Source organism: Pavona decussata, unplaced genomic scaffold (assembly GCF_977016875.1).
Source record: "Pavona decussata unplaced genomic scaffold, jaPavDecu1.1 SCAFFOLD_58, whole genome shotgun sequence".
In the NCBI taxonomy this organism is placed as follows: Eukaryota; Metazoa; Cnidaria; class Anthozoa; order Scleractinia; family Agariciidae; genus Pavona; species Pavona decussata.
The window spans coordinates 4,818,041-4,837,470 of NW_028145480.1; the positions used below are offsets into that span (position 1 = coordinate 4,818,041).

General features: G+C 36.3%; 2 protein-coding genes and 1 long non-coding RNA gene across 5 annotated transcripts; 2 read left to right on the forward strand and 1 right to left on the reverse strand.

Moving 5' to 3' along the window:
- Positions 1-768: 768 nt before the first annotated feature.
- Positions 769-13,925, reverse strand: LOC146479809 (NADH-cytochrome b5 reductase 3-like). The gene is made up of 9 exons (XM_085110711.1): positions 13,788-13,925; positions 12,720-12,872; positions 7,736-7,808; positions 6,739-6,845; positions 5,343-5,472; positions 4,002-4,085; positions 3,750-3,835; positions 2,376-2,472; positions 769-1,416 (listed from the first exon to the last, which is right to left on the reverse strand). Exons 1-9 carry the CDS (start codon positions 13,803-13,805, stop codon positions 1,244-1,246), a joined length of 921 nt encoding a protein of 306 aa, XP_084966837.1. The 5' UTR covers positions 13,806-13,925; the 3' UTR covers positions 769-1,243.
- Positions 9,074-11,616, forward strand: LOC146479810 (uncharacterized). Of its 3 annotated transcripts, none has more exons than XR_014864830.1 (3): positions 9,074-9,828; positions 10,910-10,986; positions 11,022-11,616. It is a non-coding gene; the product is annotated as an uncharacterized LOC146479810 (long non-coding RNA). The 3 variants fall into 3 exon arrangements; XR_014864829.1 differs by having other exon boundaries at positions 9,081-9,828; positions 10,910-11,214; positions 11,248-11,616; XR_014864828.1 differs by having other exon boundaries at positions 9,081-9,828; positions 10,910-11,615.
- A 36-nt stretch (positions 13,926-13,961) lies between the features above and the next one.
- LOC146479811 (myotrophin-like) lies at positions 13,962-19,278 on the forward strand. Its single transcript, XM_085110728.1, has 5 exons — positions 13,962-14,127; positions 14,935-15,048; positions 16,501-16,584; positions 17,747-17,846; positions 19,041-19,278. Exons 1-4 carry the CDS (start codon positions 14,056-14,058, stop codon positions 17,831-17,833), a joined length of 357 nt encoding a protein of 118 aa, XP_084966854.1. The 5' UTR covers positions 13,962-14,055; the 3' UTR covers positions 17,834-17,846; positions 19,041-19,278.
- The last annotated feature ends 152 nt before the right edge of the window (positions 19,279-19,430 follow it).

Sequence of the window (19,430 nt, forward strand, 5' to 3'; positions counted from 1 at the left end):
TACTAAGCTCTTCTCATTAGAGCTATTTTTGTGTAGGATTTTCTGCGATAGACTCGTAACTCATTACTAATGAGATTATTGAAGAGAAAACTGTCTGATATTTCAAGGCAAATCTCTGGCAGTCCAACTCTTGCAAGAATGAATCAAACTTTAAGTTGAACATCCTGTTGGGAAGGTAATTAATAAAACTTGAAACGAACACAAAACGGTTCTATTGAAATGTCATTCGAATGTCAGATGAGCATTTGAGGAAAAAAAAAGGCCTAGACACCCTGGATAATTTGGGATGTTCTTCACGGCTGGAGACTGAACTCTACCACGGTCGAGGATAAATCGGTAGCTTTTCCAGTCCATTACAGTAAATAACGTTTCAAAGGACACCGCAAAGAAGGAAACGGCAAAATAAGTACAAAATGATAAATCGGATTTGTTTTAAATTCTGTGCGCAAACGCTGCAAGGCTGTGAAATTCGCATGCGTGTAGCCTTGTGGGTTTTTGATCTTGCTACACTAAAATCAAATTACAAATTCTCCTATCTTATCCCCATACTTTTCTCATAAAAGTACTAGGGAGAAGTTATTAAAATCAAGAAAGTTGCGCTATCATATCCTTAATTCTCACGACCTCATGGGTTGAATACGTATCGTTATTACAGGGAGAAATTTGATGCTGATCACTGCTAAGGCTTAAAGGGAAAACAAACGAGGACCATTCGAAGTTTGTTACTTGATAATTGTTTTGGTTTGCAGGCATGACGCAATAAACAAATTACAAAACAAGAGTTCATTTTATTCCACAATTAAAAATACCAACAAGTTGAACACCTGCCACATAAGAGTGACTTGCTCTCATATTATCACCCCGAATTAGTGTGGTCTTTTTCCCTGTAAGTAGTTAGTGGTTCAAGGGCACCGCCCAAAGAATCATTCAGGCAGAATACCGGGAGTATCTCAAGATCAATTTACATCTGCATTGTTTGATAAGAATCTTATTACACACGTCAAGTCAAGTTGAGGAGAAGACTCGAGTTAAATTGTCGAAACTAAACGAGTCGTGAGAATGGCGCGATCTTCACTCAGCGAAGCCACGAGTAACGAGGGCGTAAATCCGACCTCATTTCACGCGGATTTCAAAATCGCGCCGTTCTCAACTTTTGCATCGTGCACCCTGCGATTGCTCGCAGCAGCGCTGCCCAGGCTAGCTGTCTGCGATTTTGACGTACTTTATACAGAGAATAGTGCATTTAAAAGGGGAAATACATTTCGGGGGTGTAGCCGAGTTTTTCCAAGTTAGGAATGCACGCATAGTTGATCATAGGCGGTGGACCACACATCAGAATCTGGGTATCAGGTCCCGGGGGCGGCATCTGTTCCTTGATCATGGTGTCGTTGATAAATCCAGAACTGTAAGGCCAGCCTAGAAATGATATACAAAACAACCAATGCAAGTTTAGTTGGCGTTCGCCTATGTGGCATGCGCAGAAAGGGGTGAAGTACAGAAGTGTGACGCGTGGGTTAAACGCGCGTGACGGTCAAGTTGGCGCGTGTCAACCTTCGTACAAAAAGATGGCGAACATGTTGGCAAACTAGATAAGGCGGTTAGTTTCTTTGAGACCGACTGCGTCGGTGGGAAGTGGAAACTTACTTTTGGTTTTATCAATAGAGTTGATAACTGAAACGTACTTTGGCCACAGTTAAGAGGTTGACGTTTCAGGCGTTAGCGAAACCAGGTCAGCACTCGAATCTCTTTACGACGGCCAAAGAATTCGCGGCCAAATTACCTTATCAACTTTGTCGATAAATCTGAACATTGTTGAAAACTGTTGGCGAAGAAATAGACGCAGCATTTAATCAAGTAGTAAAAATGTTGTTTCCTGTTTCACATATTATTTTACAGTAGAAACAAAGACGGCAAAGACAAACTCTGTCAGCTAACACAGTTTGATCTGTTCAGATATTTTTACCTGAAAATTAAATTGCCGAAAATTTATTCTCAAAACTTACGAGCTGCCGTGTGATTTTTTTATTACTATTTTTTTTTTCGCACTTTCAACGACGTATTTGCCCTTCCGAAAACTACAGGCGTGATTAGTTTTTCAGCGTTGCGAAAGGTTGACGTGAGCTTTCACAAAAGAAAACGCTAGGTTTTTTATTCACTTCTGAGGCGGGTAATGTCTTTCCAAACAGATGTCCCACCGAAACGAGCCGTTGTGTGTCTCTGAAGAAAACTCAAGTTAACCTTTGCCATTCGTTTCCCTGTGAAGGGAGCCTTACGGAGGGCTTCATCGGATACAAAAACTTTCCGTTTTTAAATAAAAAAATATCAAGAACAGAAACGTGTGGACAGGACCTTAGATGACAAACCTAATCACGTACCCTCAGGTGGCCTGTCAAGCGTGTACCAAAGCTTGAAATTTTCACACTCATTAGCTAGTTCTTCTAACTCTGGTCGTACCAGGATGTCTTTCTCCGTCTAAACGGAAATAAAATAGAGGCACTAATTAAAAAAAAAAATTACTGTACATAACGATGTCCGCAATGTCGACTTCATCACAAAGATACATTTGTTACATGTCTGCCTTGTTTTTAAACTACATGTAGGACTGGAGGGGGTTGGGTGGGAGAACCTTGTAAGGGACTTCAAGTCCTACTATTCTTTCATTTGCCTAAATAAATAAATAAATAAATAAATAAATAAATAAATAAATAAATAAATAAATAAATAATATATATATACGCTACTACTGGTAGCCTTATTCTCATCCAGTGGACGAACTATGAGGTTGTGATCAGATTTTTTTTCCATTGGACGAAATGTAAACAGTCCTCAATTTTTCTTTGTTTTAAGCCGCCATCTCGAATAACACAACAGGGAAAATCTGGCCGGGATAGTTCAATTTGTTGCAGTCCTAAACCATTTCCCTACCGAGACCCACTATAGTGGGTCCTCAACTCATACCTTGGTCAGTATTTGCTCAATTACAGTGAAATTTTGTCGGCAAATTGGTCTTGGAAAGATCTTTGCAAGACAAAAATGGTACCCTCTGGTATTTATGGTGTGGTTTACCACACCTGCGATTTGTTGAATATTTTCATTTAAAGCATTTACAGACTGCGACATATATTAGAGTGTTCTATGTATAAAAAGCTGCAAAATAAGCTACAGTTTTGAGGTATACTTATCACATGAGTCATCAGTGAAATATTGTACATAGGTTTTAATTTTGTCGTTTCAAAACCATTTCTATCAAAGACCTGACTTCCTTCAGTTATCTTGATTTCAGAAATGAATTGTAAACACTCATCAAGACCTTTTAAATGACGTAATAATATTACATTAGCAAGCTGGGTTTTTCTTTACCGTTTTGGAACATTGGGCCAAAACACTTGGAAGGGAGGAGTTAACTTAACGCTCACAAGAGAAATAGGCAAATATGATAACTCTATCCAAACGATTATGTAGTTCATTCCTTAAAATAACTGGATCATATACGATGCTGTTTTAAGACAAACTGTAGGAAGAATGGTGGGTGCACACCACACGTTTACTATCTCATACTAAAAAAAAAAAAAAGAACAGAATTTGAAACAGAAGAATTTTTCAATTTTCTTAGTTTGTACGCTGGTCCACTTCTTGAGCTCTTTAGATGATAGTAAAAAGTAAATTTTATACATCATGGCTTTCCTATGAAGATTGAACAAGAAAGCAGTAAAATGGGACTTTATCTCACAAGAACAGCTCAAGTTTACCTGGTTAGCAAACAGAAGTGTTAAGTTGGTTGTATCTTCGCTGTCTTTGATTACTGCACTGATTATCTGCAGCATGGGGGTGATGCCTGAAAGAGGAGGATAAAATTCACATTTAATTCACTTTCAAGAAATTATTACTACACATTAGCAGAAATGTAGAAATGTTGCAAATTAACCGTAAAAACAAAAGACGGGATGTGAGAAGGCACTGCTTTTGGTCTACAGTAAAAGTGTCTCAAAACCGTTTCGTACCAGTTCCTCCTGCAATCAAGCCAACGTTCTTAGCTTTTCTGACCTGCACGGGATCCTTGGCATTCTCCTTCACTGCAAACTTACCTGAAAAAGTAAGCAGTATTATAATATTATTTACTGAGCACATGGTCCATACTAATCAGTTCATTGGCTCAGTTTCACAATGTGACTTATTCAAAATCTGTTGCTTCAATGGTTCTTGTGCTTGCAAGTGTGTCAACTTTCCACAAAAGTTTGATAGCTAGGTACATGTAAGAAGATGTGACCTGTAGCCTTTTGTGATATTAGCAGACATTTCTTGGATGTTGAAAAACCAATGAGTGGGCACAATATTCAAACATACTTAATTTAAAATGATTAATAAAGATGGCATTTAACCAATCACAATTGTCAAAAAATTTCATTATTGTCAAAAATTTCTTATGGACAATGGACACCTTTTTGATGAAGTTATCTCTGCATTTACTTGACATGCAATACAAATAAGTGTACGTTTGTAGATTGCTGTTGCTGTTTTTTTTTTTTTTCTTTTTCTTAAATATTTTTTCAATCAGCTCTCCTGCAGTATATAGTTTGCGTAGGAAGCATTTGCATAATTAGGAAACATGGCCAAATGGGTGGGCGGGTGGATAGTTTATTAATATTAATTACCTCGCAGCCTGGCAAGGCTGAGCTACATTAAAGTTAGTCTAAAACCCTGGTGCTTAAAAAAATGCATGCAAAAAAAATAAAAATCCTAAAAATATTATAACAACAAAAATATGCTTTAGTGTTTTGAACTCACAGTGGAATAGCTACTATGTAATTCCATACCTCACCCAAGTAAAGAATTTTTCCAATAATAGCCCCACCCCTCTGAATATTCCAATTTACCTTCATACTTTCCTTTAACACTTTTTTGCCTTTGAGCCCCCCTACCCCACCCTCCTGGAATTTCCAATCCCTTTTGTTGGGGGAGTACTGATACGTTCTGGAGGAGGAGGAGGGGGCATGGCCCAGTGGTTAGGGTGGTTAGGGGTTAGGATGTCCCGGGTTCAAGCCACGCTTCTAAATAGCCAGCTGATTTGCTTCCTGCCAGTTGGGATTTTTAACGTATTATGTTCAATTTGATTATTATTTGTTTCCCGTTATTTCTGAGTGGAATGCCTGTAAACTAGCTTTGGGTAGGTAAGTGCTTTTCCACTATAAACAAAGCATTTGACATTTTCTTTTCTTGATATTTTGACATAATAGGAACTACAAATTCCCATTTCTCATACATTTTTGGCAATCAATAATATTATTGATGGCCAAAAACAATTTAACAAATTTATTGCTACATAAAATTAATGGAAAACTCACCCCTCCCTAGGTAAGTCAACTTTCCAGCTGGTCCCCTGATGTCCACAGTATCACCAACCTTGAGAGTATCCAAATACTGTGACATTTTACCACCTTCAGGATACTTAGGGTGAACATTCTTGAAGTAAACCTTAAAAATTTAACATGTACAAAGTTTACACTGTAAAAAAATTGTGTAACAAATCCTGAATCAGAGAATTAACTATGCAGCGAAAGTCAAAGAAGCTGAGCTGGCTACATATTTGTGGTGTAAGTGCTACATGCCACAATGTTCATTACACCATCGGTGTAGGATGGAAGATAAGTGCCGATTAACATATTTGAGAAACAGGCAGCCCAGCATCTGGGGAGAAAGACACAGCAAACTAACCCATAAGCTGTAGGTCTGCCCTGAAACATATGGCCACAGAGTTGTCTGTTCAACGATCTAGAGGGTATTATTTTTTAGTTTTCAAGTCAAATCACTATAGATGAAACCTCTTGTAGGCTACCACCTCTTGTAAGCGACCACTTCTCGTAAGCGACCACATTTAGAGATGATTGTTTAAAATTTTCGATGTTTTTTAACCTCCCGTAGGCGACCACTTGACACACAATCTGCTGAATCTCTTACGGGTGGAAATTGAAAAATGTGTCGCTGTAATACATTACAGCGGACGTTGTAAATCTCACAGTTGGAGTTACCGGAAGTTTTTCCCGATATAGCTTAGCATTGAAACAATTGATAAAACACAAATGCATGATACTTCACACTGAAATAAACTTTAATCAGATTGAATCCCTTGTACGAAAAAAACTTTCTAATCTTTTATCTTTCTTATCCTTTTGCGTTTGTTCCGTTCCTTGAAAAATTTAGACAGCGCCACCTGGAGTAATAAAAGAGTCAAGTTTTTTCTCAGTCGCTGTATTAAGTCATTTGTGAGATACAAACAATAATCACCACAGACCCTTAGAGTTTTTTGCCTAAAATAACTTTGGACCAGTCTTAATATAGTTGTAGCAAAGAAAAGTTATTACTATGGGTTTCGATAAGCACTGGCAAAAGGGTTAGGTCTCCGCAATTACCATATGTAAATAACCCGAAATTTAGACCCCCTGTGGTCTGACCTCTTGTAAGCAACCACCTCCCGTAAGCGACCACGTATCCTTGACATTATGGGTGGTTGCTTACGGGAGGTTCAACTGTATTTACATCATGACTTGGTGAGAAGCAATGACCCATGATTTTGTATTTAACTGATAGTTAAATGTGTCCCTTCTCAAACACTAATTTTGAGCTTGCCAGCTCACAAGGTTGTTGTCTAGTACTTACAGAATTTGATCAGTTTGATTGGCCCATACCACAGCTGTGACAGCATTATAATCTAGACACCATAATTTATCTTAAGTCAATCACCTTGATAACCAGTTCAAAATATCCCAGTTCGTCATCGGATGTTACTGGGGTGTAAGGTCTGATCACAAGTTTGTCATCAACTTTTGCACTAAGGTACATGTGGTTTCCTAGACAAGACGAAGAGCAAAAAGGCACAGCAATAATAATAATTAATGATGTTAAGTGTGCATGATAGATGCTGTTTAAATTATCCACTCAGACAAGTTCAAACAAAGGGAGAAGTACATGTATCATTGCAGTATTTTTATTTGTTTTGTGAGTACTTTAATCACTGTGTTATTTGTTTAATATAGTCTATACTACTCACAACATAACACAGGCATAAATCATAAATTAATAAATTGAAGGGGTGTGCGGAATAAGGCCCTAAGTGACTTTTGATGTAAGGTCAAATTCTCCTTTTGTTTCACAGGCAAACACAAGGCAATTTGGAAAGAGAATCTAGCAGTTTAAATATCAGAAGTCACTTAGGGCTATTTTCCAGGAACCCCTTCAATTAATAAATAAATAAATAAATACCACTTTTTAAAAACAGTGTCAAACCCAAATCTAAAGGATCCATTGCTTCATCTCAGAGGATCTTTACATGCCATACAAATATACAATACTTTATTTCACATTTCGTTCAAACATGATATTGATATAATTATAAATTTATATTTTTTAGTTAATTTAAATCATTTTTGTTGCCAAGGTAGAACACTGCAAAACTAGTCAAATTAAGAAGAATAAAAGGGAAGAAAGAAACGAAGCTCTTTTAGCTTGACTTATGTTAACTTTTTGTTGATCAAGCTGAATCAAACAAATTTTGAAATGCAAAGTCCCCAAAGAAATAAGTTCTGCCAAAACTAGCCCACTAAAGATTACCTTTTAGCCCCCAAAAGCCAAGCACATGTGCCTATATCAATGTTATTCATATAGTAGCTTAAAATAAATAGATTTTCATTTTAACTCCAAAGATCATTTAACTTATAATAATTTTTCCTCACACACATACCCACAGGTAATCCTAGTTTATGTTCAGGTGACTGCAATTCAAATCGAAACCTTCGAGTGTCATGGCTTACAATCTGGAGAACGAAAACCACAAATAAAATAAGTTTGGTAAGAGGGTTTAGCATTCAGTTGCCAAGAACACTAATAAATAGAAGATTTTGAGTCCCTAGCCTGATTGAAGTTCAGCACATGAACTTTCACACACAAGTTGGATATTGCAACAACTGAGCTACAGTGTAATTGAACTTTCCAAGCTATGAACAAAAGGACAAGAGTTCCCCCGGCCAGTAAAGAAGTAAGACAAAGGGAATCGAGTTGGATTGGATTGGATTGGATTGGATTGGATACAAACAAGTAAAGTTCCCAGAGTTCTAGGTAATGAATTGATTCAACTACAGCTGACAAGGGAAAAGTGGGAAGAACTAAAACAATGTAACAAAGAATGGCCAAATAGGAGAAACTTGGGCTCGGAAGAATTAGGAGGAAACCCTGTGAAGTAGCTGTCAATGGGAAGGGAGTGAAGAAGATTGCCAAAGCCCTACTTCAGCGTGGGTAGGATGATGATGATGATGATGACGACGATCCGCTAGGCTCAGTAATGTTTTTTTTCCTTTTTATTATTTCATTTGCTTCATCTTTTATACTGTCAATCACTTTAGTGAGAACCTGGAGAACAATCTGTAACCTGTCCCAGGTGCAACATAGCTAGGACTCTACTGTGCCCGCCGACATGCTGCTTCTAGCAATTTGAACTTCCCTTTTTTTTTTTCTTGTTTATATATTCCCAGGTGGAAATCTTATTAAGATCTTGTAAGATCTTGCAAGATCTTGTAAGAATCTTGTAAGAATGAAAATAACACTAAGATCTTAATAAGATATTGTTAAGATTTGTTAAGATTTCAGATCTTAATAAGATCTTACGACACTTCTTAACAAAATCTTAATACAAACTATACAATCTTCAGCATTTTAAGATCTTAAAAGTTCTTACAAGATCTTACTAAATTCTTGTAAGACACTTGTAAGAATCTTGAAAAAATCCTCAACCTAACAATCAATAAGATCTTAAAAAATTTTAATAAGATCTTATCCATTTCTTAATATTTTCTTATTCAGATCTTATCAAAATTTGTGACAAGATCTAATAAGATTTATTGTTAAGATCTTAAGAATTAACTTACAAGAATCTTGTTAAGATCTTAATATGAGTTAAAAATAAGATCTTAAACAGATTTTGATAAGATCTTACCTATTTCTTAATGTTTTCTTAATAAGATCTTAATCAAAATTTGTACCAAAATCTTACAACCATTCTGATTAAGATCTTACTACCTTACAATAAATTATCTTGGTAAGATCTTAGCACGAATACCGGTAATTAAGAAAAAGATCTTTTAAAAACAGTTTTTATGAAGATCTAGTTAAAAAAAAAACCTTCTGATCTCAATACTTTATTAAGACCTCATAATATCTTACAAGAATCTTCACAGGATCTAAGAATAAATGCCAGCAAGACTCTCTGTGATAATCTCTTTCTTCGGTGTCCTAAGTTGATAAACGCTATGTAGACATGTGTGTTTCTAAAAAAAAGGCTTAAAAGATATGACTGTCAAGACTTACAGTTTGCAGTTTACAGATTGTATTCGCATCAAAAAAAACTTAATGCACCATCCAACACTGAAACGCATTTTGTGAAAACACTAATACCTACAAGCCTTCTTTGATGAATTTAAACTCCATTTAATGCCAAAAAGAACAACAGTGCTTTGAATCATAATTCCTACGATTTTCATGTACAATGCTAGCTTTTAAAATGAGCAAGAAAACGTGGATAAACGTGGGCCGGAATCACACTGAATCACAGCAACACAGGCAACACCGGCAGCCATCTTGGATTTAATTCAGACTGGGAAGACTGGGCACCATTTTGGTCAGCAGATATGCCATTGCAGGCTCGGAGAAAGACCGTTTCCTGTAAGATTTTAGGCGGGATTCAAGTTTTCAGCACACATTTCCTCTGGATTTTACCTCTGTTAAAGCTAAAAAATGATGGCTTCAAGCAGCAAACTGTGGACAATCACTTTTTAGAAAGAGGTAAGTTTCGACACCAATCATTTTGTGAAAGACTGCATGAAAATGTGTGATCATCCACGCAAATTACAGACAACATGGATCCATGCAGACAACGAGCATGCATATGTGCTTCTTGAAGATTGTTGAGGTGGTCATTCCCCATTTAGTTTTTATACGAAGCCTTTGAAAACGTTTTTATGGAGTAATTTGTAGCCGGGTTAATATCATGACAGTCTTGGTATAAGCTGAAAACGTGAGTGATCGATCTTGATTTGGCGTGAAGATCAGTTTCTGATCTTCGTGGAGTGTATGCCTCATTTTACTCAGATCAGGAACTAAAAAGATTGTTACGGGCGAAAAGCTCACTGCAACATTGTCTAAAAAGTTAATGACAGCCTAGCCAGTCACTGTGATCACTCAGAAGAACTGACTTAAAGTGCACAATTTTCGGTTTTACTGTAGATTTTCAACTCCATTTTGTAATGTCAAGGTCAAGACTCAACACTGCAACTTCAGAGTCAAGTCACCAAATCCTGCTCAATAAAGTCACTTATATTTATGACTGTTGGAGTCTATTTTAACTGATTTAATTTTGTTGTAAATCGTGACTTCTGCTACTTCTACTCAGGAACTATAATACTAAATAAAATTTTGTAACTTGCATAATGACAGTATTTGATCAGTACTTGATACCATAGTTCATTAGTTGAAAATAGCAAGCAAAATAAAGGGAACACTAAGTAACAATCCTTTTGATCAACGCAATCATGTTTTCTTATAAAGAGTGACCTATTTCACTTCAGACACAACTACAATGTAAGTTGCACTGCCCAGACATACATCTGTACAGTTAACAATGAAATCAGTAATCATTATAATAATCTTTTTGTATTAAATGTTGAGCATGGAATTTTCTTTTTACATCAAAGCCACATGTAAATTTAGACTTGGGTTTCCTATGAACAAGGCAGCCAGTGCTGAGTTGTCTGCATGTGCTACTACAAAACATTGTGAGAATGCTGACTGAAGTAAGAGAATGAGATAACACTGTGTACTCTGGTCAGGACATAAGTTAACATGACTGTCTTATTTTCCTGTACAGGTCCCTCTAGCCCTGGAGGTGCAGCTGAATGAAATGCGGGAGAAGATTAATTTTTCAATATTTTATTAATTTTATAAGTTGGAGCTGGCAAGCAACACTTGCAAAGTGAAAGCATCCGTGGTTATTTTTTCTGAGCCACCACAAATTATGAAAGTGCATGTTTAGAGCCAGTTGAACTGAGTGAGCATGATCTGTGAGTTAAATGCAGACCTTGTGAGAAAAAAAAGGGTTGATTTTTATTTTTTAATGTTAATTTACTTATTTTAGCTCGTTTTTTTTACTCAAGATTCACTTTATTTCTTGAAGTCAAAAATCAACGAAGTGCTTGTATTTTAAAGGTAGTGAATTTTGACCCAAAATTGTGGTACCCTAATGACTCTGCCTCTTTGATCTCTGTGTAAATTTTCTGGGACACAATCAAACCAAATTGAGTTTAATAGGTTCACTTATTAATTTTTGAGTAAAACTCAGTTTCCAGTTCAGTTTATTGTATGATTTGTAAATAAAGGGAACAAAAAATTATCATTAAATGAAATAACAGGTTTTCTATAGATCATATAAACGGTTTTTTGAAGTCTTTGTTATTAATAGTAATTTCACAATTTTATGGTGTGAGACCTTCTAATAAACTGTTGGTCAAATCTTGATTTTGTGTCCTATAATACCTCTTATGATGTCTTAAGCTTGAGATTAATTATTATATCTTGACTATCCACTTTAAGTTCCTTACAGTTACTAAGATTCTTATCAGATTTTGCTAAGATCTTGTAAGATCTTCCTGTAATCTTACCAAGATCTTGTAAGAATCTTACAAGAATCTTGTAAGAATCTTGTAAGAATCTTACAAGATCTTGTAAGAATCTTGTAAGAATATTAACTAAGATAAGATCTTGTTAAGAAACTTAATAAGAATCTTACTAAGATCTTGTAAGAAACCTGTAAGAATCTTACAAGGTCTTGTAAGATCTTGACTATCAACTGCAAGTTCCTTACTGAGATTCTTATCAGGTTTTACTAAGATCTTGTAAGATCTTACCGTAATCTTACCAAGATCTTGTAAGAATCTTACAAGAATCTTGTAAGAATCTTGTAAGAATCTTACAAGATCTTGTAAGAATCTTGTAAGAATCTTAACTAAGAAGTAAGATAAGATCTTGTTAAGAAACTTAATAAGAATCTTAATAAGATCTTAATAAGATTTCCACCTGGGTTAGTAGCTTTAGTTTTTAAGTTTTAAATAACTAACGTGGGATCCGCTGTAGTTGGCTAGGCTGCAGTGGTCTCCCTGCCTAACAAGTTTTTTTTACGTATTCATGCATATAGATCTGTATCTGTATTTTAGTTAGGCAAAGCTAAATAAATAACTTTTAGAGAAAAAAAAGTTTTACATAGTTCTGTTATTGCGCAAATACTTGTTTATATAAGCCCATGTCCCAATGCAAATTCTCATTGTACCTGAACCAGGATGGTTTGGCCAGCTGAAATATAGTACACTCTAAAACGTAATTCTATGTTGTATTGGTCTTTGCTTCTCTTATCATCAGTAATGTTGAATACATCAAGTCAGGTGATTCAGAGAAAAGTGGAGAATTATGTTGAGATTTGGTTGATGTATAGATAGAGAGAGGGAAAAGGGAGCGCTGGGATCCCCCTTCCTCGTCTACCCCTGACCTTTCCCAAAGTAACAAGTATATCAAGAACTACAAGCCGCCCTCGGTAGAGTACTTAGAAAACCAAACATTATTGTTCACCAGTCAAATGCATTTTAAATTCAGTTTTGAAACAAAAAAAATGATCTTATATTAAGCACCTTTTTGTCGATGAGTTTAAATGGAATCTTCTTCTGAGGATCAAGTGCAACTGGCCTCTTCGATTTCTCGCCTCCTTGCTTTTTAAAGAAGTATGATATCAAGCCAAATGCTACTGTAACCATGACAACTCCTAAGCCAACAAGTACAGGTTTCTAGAAACAAGATAACAAAGAAAAATATATTTCAGAAAATTCAAGCAATGATAACCAATTTACTCCACAGATGCATACTATTATTTGGAAGTCCTTGAGAAATTACTCTTAGTCTATAAAGTTTAATATTATTAACTTATTGTTCCATTCATCATTCTAACAGAACACTCCTGTCATCATTTTTTCTTGGTTCAAGTGCACCTTTAAAGTCCCAATTATCCAAACTGCTATTGCTGTAGGCAAGACTCTCCCCTTCCCTACCCCACCCCACCAACCTTTACCCTCTTCAATCCTAATGAAATGAACATCCAGCAGAACACAAACTTTTAGGAAAAATATGCCTACAACAAACACACCTAACATTATTCAAAATAAGAATTTTCCAAAACAGTCTAGTTTGGGCTGAAACTGTTCATAAAAAACTTAATGCAATTATATTTAAATTTAACCCTATTACTCCTCCAAATTATCTGCAATATTTGTATCCATAAGTCTAGCTACACAAATCTAATCGTACAACTAACTCCATTAGGTAGCAAAGGTCCATATTTGATATCCAGGTCTATACTTGGTGCAAAACCACTTACTGCCCCGCCTTTGTTTTGCATTTTGTACACGTACAATAATTGACAAAGTGTTTTAAAACTGTAAATATTGTGCTGATTATTGAAATATATATATAGCTACATAAACTAATGCATACATTACGTTAGGCAAACTATTTAGTTGCATTTATGGTAAGAAAATACCGTGAAACGTCGAGCTAGATCAGAATTGAAATCTTTAAAATATGGGAGTTCAGAATCGAACAGTCACACAAAAAAGGTGAAGCCCTCTTTTAAAACAGTGAAACGAAAGAGATACGCCTGGATAAGATTGAGGATGTGACAGATTAAATAGCTAACACAATCTTACCGTGAATGGAACATCCATGACTGAGAAGTTACATAAGGTCAACGCAAGATAATCGAGGGTAGAAAGAAAGCTCCTTTGCAGTTTGCAATGAACCTTTGCGAAAGAGTAAGGTACGTTTTGTAAGAACCCTGGATGAGTCTCTCCATGGCTCGAATGGATTTATGGGTAGTGTCGTCTGATCTCCCACTTTCTCCCAGACACGAGTGTATCTTTCCATATTCCAAGTTGAGTGCGAAAGTGAAGAAGTTTTTCGCTTTTCTCGTCCATTATGGGAGAAGAAATGGTGTGGGCTTGCAAGAATGGAGATCTGGATCAAGTGAAAGTCATTGTTGAGCGACCGGTAAGAAAATGACAAACCTCCCGTTGTTCTGTGGGTGTGTGGAGTGTGACAAGCTCAACATTTTGTTTGCGTGCTCCTTTGCACGGTATTGCAAGGCTTCGTCACTCTGAAGTAATGTATTTATTTCAAAAAGTTCTTGAATGGCAAATAGAAAATACAATATTTCTTAAGTTTCATTTAATTATTAGCAAAGGAGCATCAAAACTTGCACCGCAACAGAGAACAGGCTCGAAGCAAATTTGCTATGGCTAAACGAAGATTTGTTCATTTGGTCTTCTTGTATTTCAGTTTAATCTTGAAGGTGATGATACACAATCATTTGATTCTTCACTATATTGGGACTGTTACAGTAGTATTTGTTGCGATGCCGAATTGGAAGAATATCCAATTTCAATGAAGGGTTATTTTGCTAACACACACTTTAATTAATGCTTATCTCATATATGATGCTTTCAATAGACTTGCGGTGTTGCATTTTTACATTCAGACTTCATGTTTTTTTTATTGTTTAATTTTCCATTTGAATTTTGACTTTCTGAAACCAGTTTTCCATTTTTCCATATCTAAAATTTCTGCATTAATAATGTCTTATCAATTCTTTTAGACTTTAATAATATTTTATTGGTGTTACAATAATGTAAATTCTATTGAAGTCAATGAATGCAGCACCATGCAAACTTTTCTAAATAATGCATAACATCCAGCACTTAAACAAGACAATCCACTATGAAATGGCTGGCACATGTTGGTTTTCAAACCTTCCCCAGCTTTCGAGGGTAAAATGGTAATTTCACCTTTTTCATTTAGGGTTTTGATGTGAATGCTGAACTCCTAAATGGGCGGAATGCTCTCCACTTTGCTGCTGATTATGGACAGAAGGAAGTTATTGAGATTCTTATATCAAAGGGAGCAGAAATCAATGTAAGTCCTCTTTAATCAGCTCCCTTGAAAAAGTCGTAAAATGTGACACATGTACATTTTTGCCCCCATGTATCAGCCAAGCCCACATCTTGACTATTTAACAAATCAACATCAGTTTTCTATGGTCTATACTCTTAAAGACCGTAAAATGGCATCACGGAATGATCAAAACTCAAGTAGAACCACAAGCCACTTTCACTGTGCCACTCTGTCCTACAAAATGTTTCTCTGCAATTTGACACAGCAATGTTAACATTGTTTATGATATAAACAATAATTATTATTCTTTGCATGCCTTACAGTCAGTTCACGTCAAACGTGACCAGTATTTTGAAATTTGAACAGAGTTTTGAAATTTACATGACAGTTTTGAATATCTCCAACAAGATTCAGAGAATGTCCCTAGTTTATTGATGGTATAAAGATATGAATTTTTCTTTACATTACAGCATTAAGTATTTCAAGAATAACAATCGTTTCCCAAGTATTTTGAATCTTTTTTTTTCTGTTAATGCATCTTTTTCAGAAAGATTTCCAGAGAAATGTTCAACATTCTATTCACATGTCGGACATAACAAAGAGAAATTCGAATGTTCATTTCATTCTCAGAAATACTGGTCACACGTGACGTGAATTGACTGATGTTAACGTAAGCGTGAACACAAACAAAGACAAAAAATCCACTTGCCCATATTGCGTGAAGAACTCATCCAAGTCTATAGTTGAGGGAGGCGCTGCCCTTAGAATAGGATTCTTTGCATGTTTGTAACATCCAATCTAGGGGCACTTCCGATTTGCTAGAATTAGTCAACCACTCCACTTCTAAATAGAATGTACTGTTTTGAAGGACTTGCTCTATACGTTCTTCAAAATAGAACATACAGAAAATGGTATGCCCCAATTTGAAACCTTCAAAGGAATGTCTTGTAACCAGACAGTCCCCAAATTTGTGTAGTTTGGTGGTGAAATCACTGCCAGCAAGTACTGACATTTACAACAACAACAACAATTTATTTGCAAATTCTGATGATACAAGTTGCTTGTCCCACAAATAGCCACAAAGCTAGTTGAGGTGGGACAAGACGAGCACGAGAACATAATGGAAAAAAATTACTAACAATAAATTACAAAACATGTTGGAAAATGGGAAAAAAACTTAACTTTACATAATAATGCAGATTTAGATAAGGCTATGCAGCAAAATTAAAGTTTAGTTAATGGAAAGCACTCTAGGTTACTGGGTTGGGTACTGCAGGATCCTTAAAGACTTTATGAGATCCTATATAATCTTGTGAGGGTTTGCTACCAAGAACTGTGTGTGACCCAGAGGACCCTTTCATGTTTCTTGGCCAAACATGTACTGTACGTCAGAAGAATTCATTTCCACATTCTCAATTTATGTTTTTTTCATTTATTAATTTTTTATTTATTTATTTTTGTTGATATCAACAGAAACCGGACAAACATGGCATCACTCCGCTATTGGCCAGTATTTATGAAAGTCAAACAGCGTGTGTCAAACTTCTGCTTCAAAAGGTAAGAAAACAAGTGTGACACATGAAGAGTAGAGTCTTGCAAACCATCAGGGAAATAATGATTCACTAGCATGAACTTGTGACCTTTTATGGCTTGGTCATATTTAGAACTGGAACGTTACTCAATAGTTTAGCAAGAGACCAGCCAAACAGGTATGAAACTCGTGTGTGTTCTTCTTTCTTGATGTTCATGTATAAAGCTGGTAGCCAATGGCAGGGAACTAGTCAAAGTACGCCATTTGTCACATATCGGTTGAATGTTTGTTTAACTTCAGGGGCCCCAGTTTACTTAAGTAGAGGAATATTTCCTCAGTTGAGATAGACTGTTCACGGTCCCCTATTTTTCCGTGTGATCGTCGAGATCGAGCACGTCTTACCGTTAATGGGGGCCATCTTGATTTGTAGATGTACCGAGGGGGCGGGCGTCGAGGAGTATAGCTCTAGGCTTCTATTTTTCTCGCCTCCTCCCAAACCGTTCCCCGCCCCCTAAGTAGACTTGATATTCTTCCCCAGGTTAGACTCGGTACGACACCGCCATTAACGGTAAGACGCGCTCAATCTCGACGATCACGCGGAAAAATAGGGGACTGTGAACAGTCTACGGTTGAGACATTTGACACATTATTCTCAAGGCCATTAATAATTCTATCACTACTTCAGAGGAGGTTTTTGAAAAGTGATCTTAATTAACATAAAATTTGGTGAAACCTTACTTTGAATTTCTCCAAGAATCATTAATTTTTTTGAGAAGCTCTACTAAACACTCGAAAGAGTGTTTCATCCATTTTCCAAGCATCTGCAAAATTGCAAAATTGTTTGGAAATCTGCCATCTTGGATATTTTCAGTTAGCTTACATTCAAATCCTAGCAGTATGCAGGATGTTTGTCCCTTGAACCTAGTTTAATGGCGTTAGCTCCCACGAGTCTCCTGTAGAACTAGTGATCGGAAGGTCTTAGGTTCAACTCCTTATAAGAGCACTCGGATTTCCTCTTTCCAAGTACAACTGTATGACTGTGTAACTGACTGAATAATATATCATTCTCACCTATGAGTTGGTTTAAAAAACTTGGCTGTGCCTTGTTTTTTTTACATAAAATTGTTCAAAGTTTTTCAAAGGTCAAGAAAGAGGTAGAATGAGGTTTTTGTTGTGTTTCTTGTGTAGGGAGCTAACAAAAATGGAAAAGCCCCAGATGGGTCTTCTTATCTTGATTGTGCTGAAACAGAGGAAATCAAAAGTCTCCTAAAGTAGATTACCAATGAAGGTAAGTCTGCATTGAAATTTCTCCTTCCAGACACAACTTCATTTAAGACAGCATAATTGGTCCCCTTAGGCTAACACTTTTTCAGTCCTCTGTGCAGGCTTTGTTTGGATTGTCACAAACTTTGCTTGGATTCTCCACAGAATAATGACTGTGTAGGAAACTAACTCTGGCTTTGCAGTGGCTTTGGTTGGACATATGACTGTCTGGAAATCTGCTATCTTGAGTATTTTCAGTCGGCATACGTGACACATTCACTTTTGCAATGCATGATGGGTCAATTCAAACAGCACAGATAATTTCAATCTTTAACTTGAACTAGTAGGTCTATAGAGAGAGGGTTTTATGGCAAAAAGAAATAGGGAAATATTCTTATTTCAAATTTAAAAGCAAATGTGACCACTTAATTTTTTTCTTTGGGCTGTTTTCTCCCATGGCAAAATCAACAGGACACAAATGTTTAAAGGGGCAGTCTCACCTATTTTACTGTCTTTCTGAATGGCCAAAAAACGTTGTGGAATCGGTGGAATTGTGAAAGTAATGGTTTAGTTAAATGTAAACAATAACCCTACTAGTGCACAGAAACTACTATTAATTATGTTTGGCTGCAGATGGCTCGGATGAAAATGGATTGCAACTTGAAAAAATCAGCCAATTTTTTCAAGTTCTTCTTGTGTATTCAAGAGAAGTCACTAAAAACTGATTATAGTTAGTTCCTTCTTGGAGAAATCACCTATTTTCTTTCCAGTGTTCTTAGAGCAATAGCTGTTTTCACAGTTGATTTTTCTCACTTGCATTACAATGTTATCCAACGTGGATGCAAGGCAATTTCGGGCTAAAACTACAAAATAGCCCGAAATTGCCTCACATACATGCTAGATTTCATTGTAATTCAAATGAGCAGAGTTAACCGTGAAAAGGGCTATTTCATGTTAGCCAAAAAACAAATGGTTTTTCGTCAAATATTTGAGCAGTTTTGACCAAAATACAGCAAAATCCCTGTGACAGGGTGTTTTGTGAATGATTGTTACAAAATTCTTGAAACAGTGAAAATCAAGACCAAGTAGGGAGATGCCTTGGCTGCCTGAACGCCGCTGGTCTGACTGGCTCCTTACGAAATCTCTGCAATTTAAAAAAAGTTCCTTGACTACAGTAATAAGGAAATTGAAACGATATTTATGATCTTTCTTTCTTTAGAATCGATGACACAAGCAAGCTATAGGGATGCCTAGGATTCTCTTTAAAAATCCAAACAGTGTAAACTGTGTTATTTTTCTCATTAATAATAAATAGAGCTGCAGGGAAGACGCTGCCGTGTAAAAAATTATTAGCTTTTAGCAATTTTACTTTCACCTGTATTATCAAGGAATTCAGGATCCATAATCAAATGTTGGATTGTATTAAAACGCTAACAGCGATCTGTGGAGTTTCTCAATTTGTTTGTTGTATGGTTTTATTGCGGCATGCTTAACACAACATTTTTATTCCCTTAAGAGGACTATGTCACCCCAGGCGCATGCGCGCGTTGATGAGAAGCACTTTGAAATCGGTGGCCCAACTTTTTCAAATACCGTAGGAGAGTTCAGG

Coding starts and splice junctions, on each gene's coding strand:
- LOC146479809 (XM_085110711.1), bottom strand. Junction 6,846..7,735: donor TAAACTAGGATTACCTGTGG/GTATGTGTGTGA, acceptor CGTCTTGTCTAG/GAAACCACATGTACCTTAGT. Junction 5,473..6,738: donor ATTTTGAACTGGTTATCAAG/GTGATTGACTTA, acceptor TAAATTTTTAAG/GTTTACTTCAAGAATGTTCA.
- LOC146479811 (XM_085110728.1), top strand. CDS start 14,056: ATGGGAGAAGAAATGGTGTGGGCTTGCAAGAATGGAGATCTGGATCAA. Junction 14,128..14,934: donor AAGTCATTGTTGAGCGACCG/GTAAGAAAATGA, acceptor TTTTTCATTTAG/GGTTTTGATGTGAATGCTGA. Junction 16,585..17,746: donor TCAAACTTCTGCTTCAAAAG/GTAAGAAAACAA, acceptor TTTCTTGTGTAG/GGAGCTAACAAAAATGGAAA.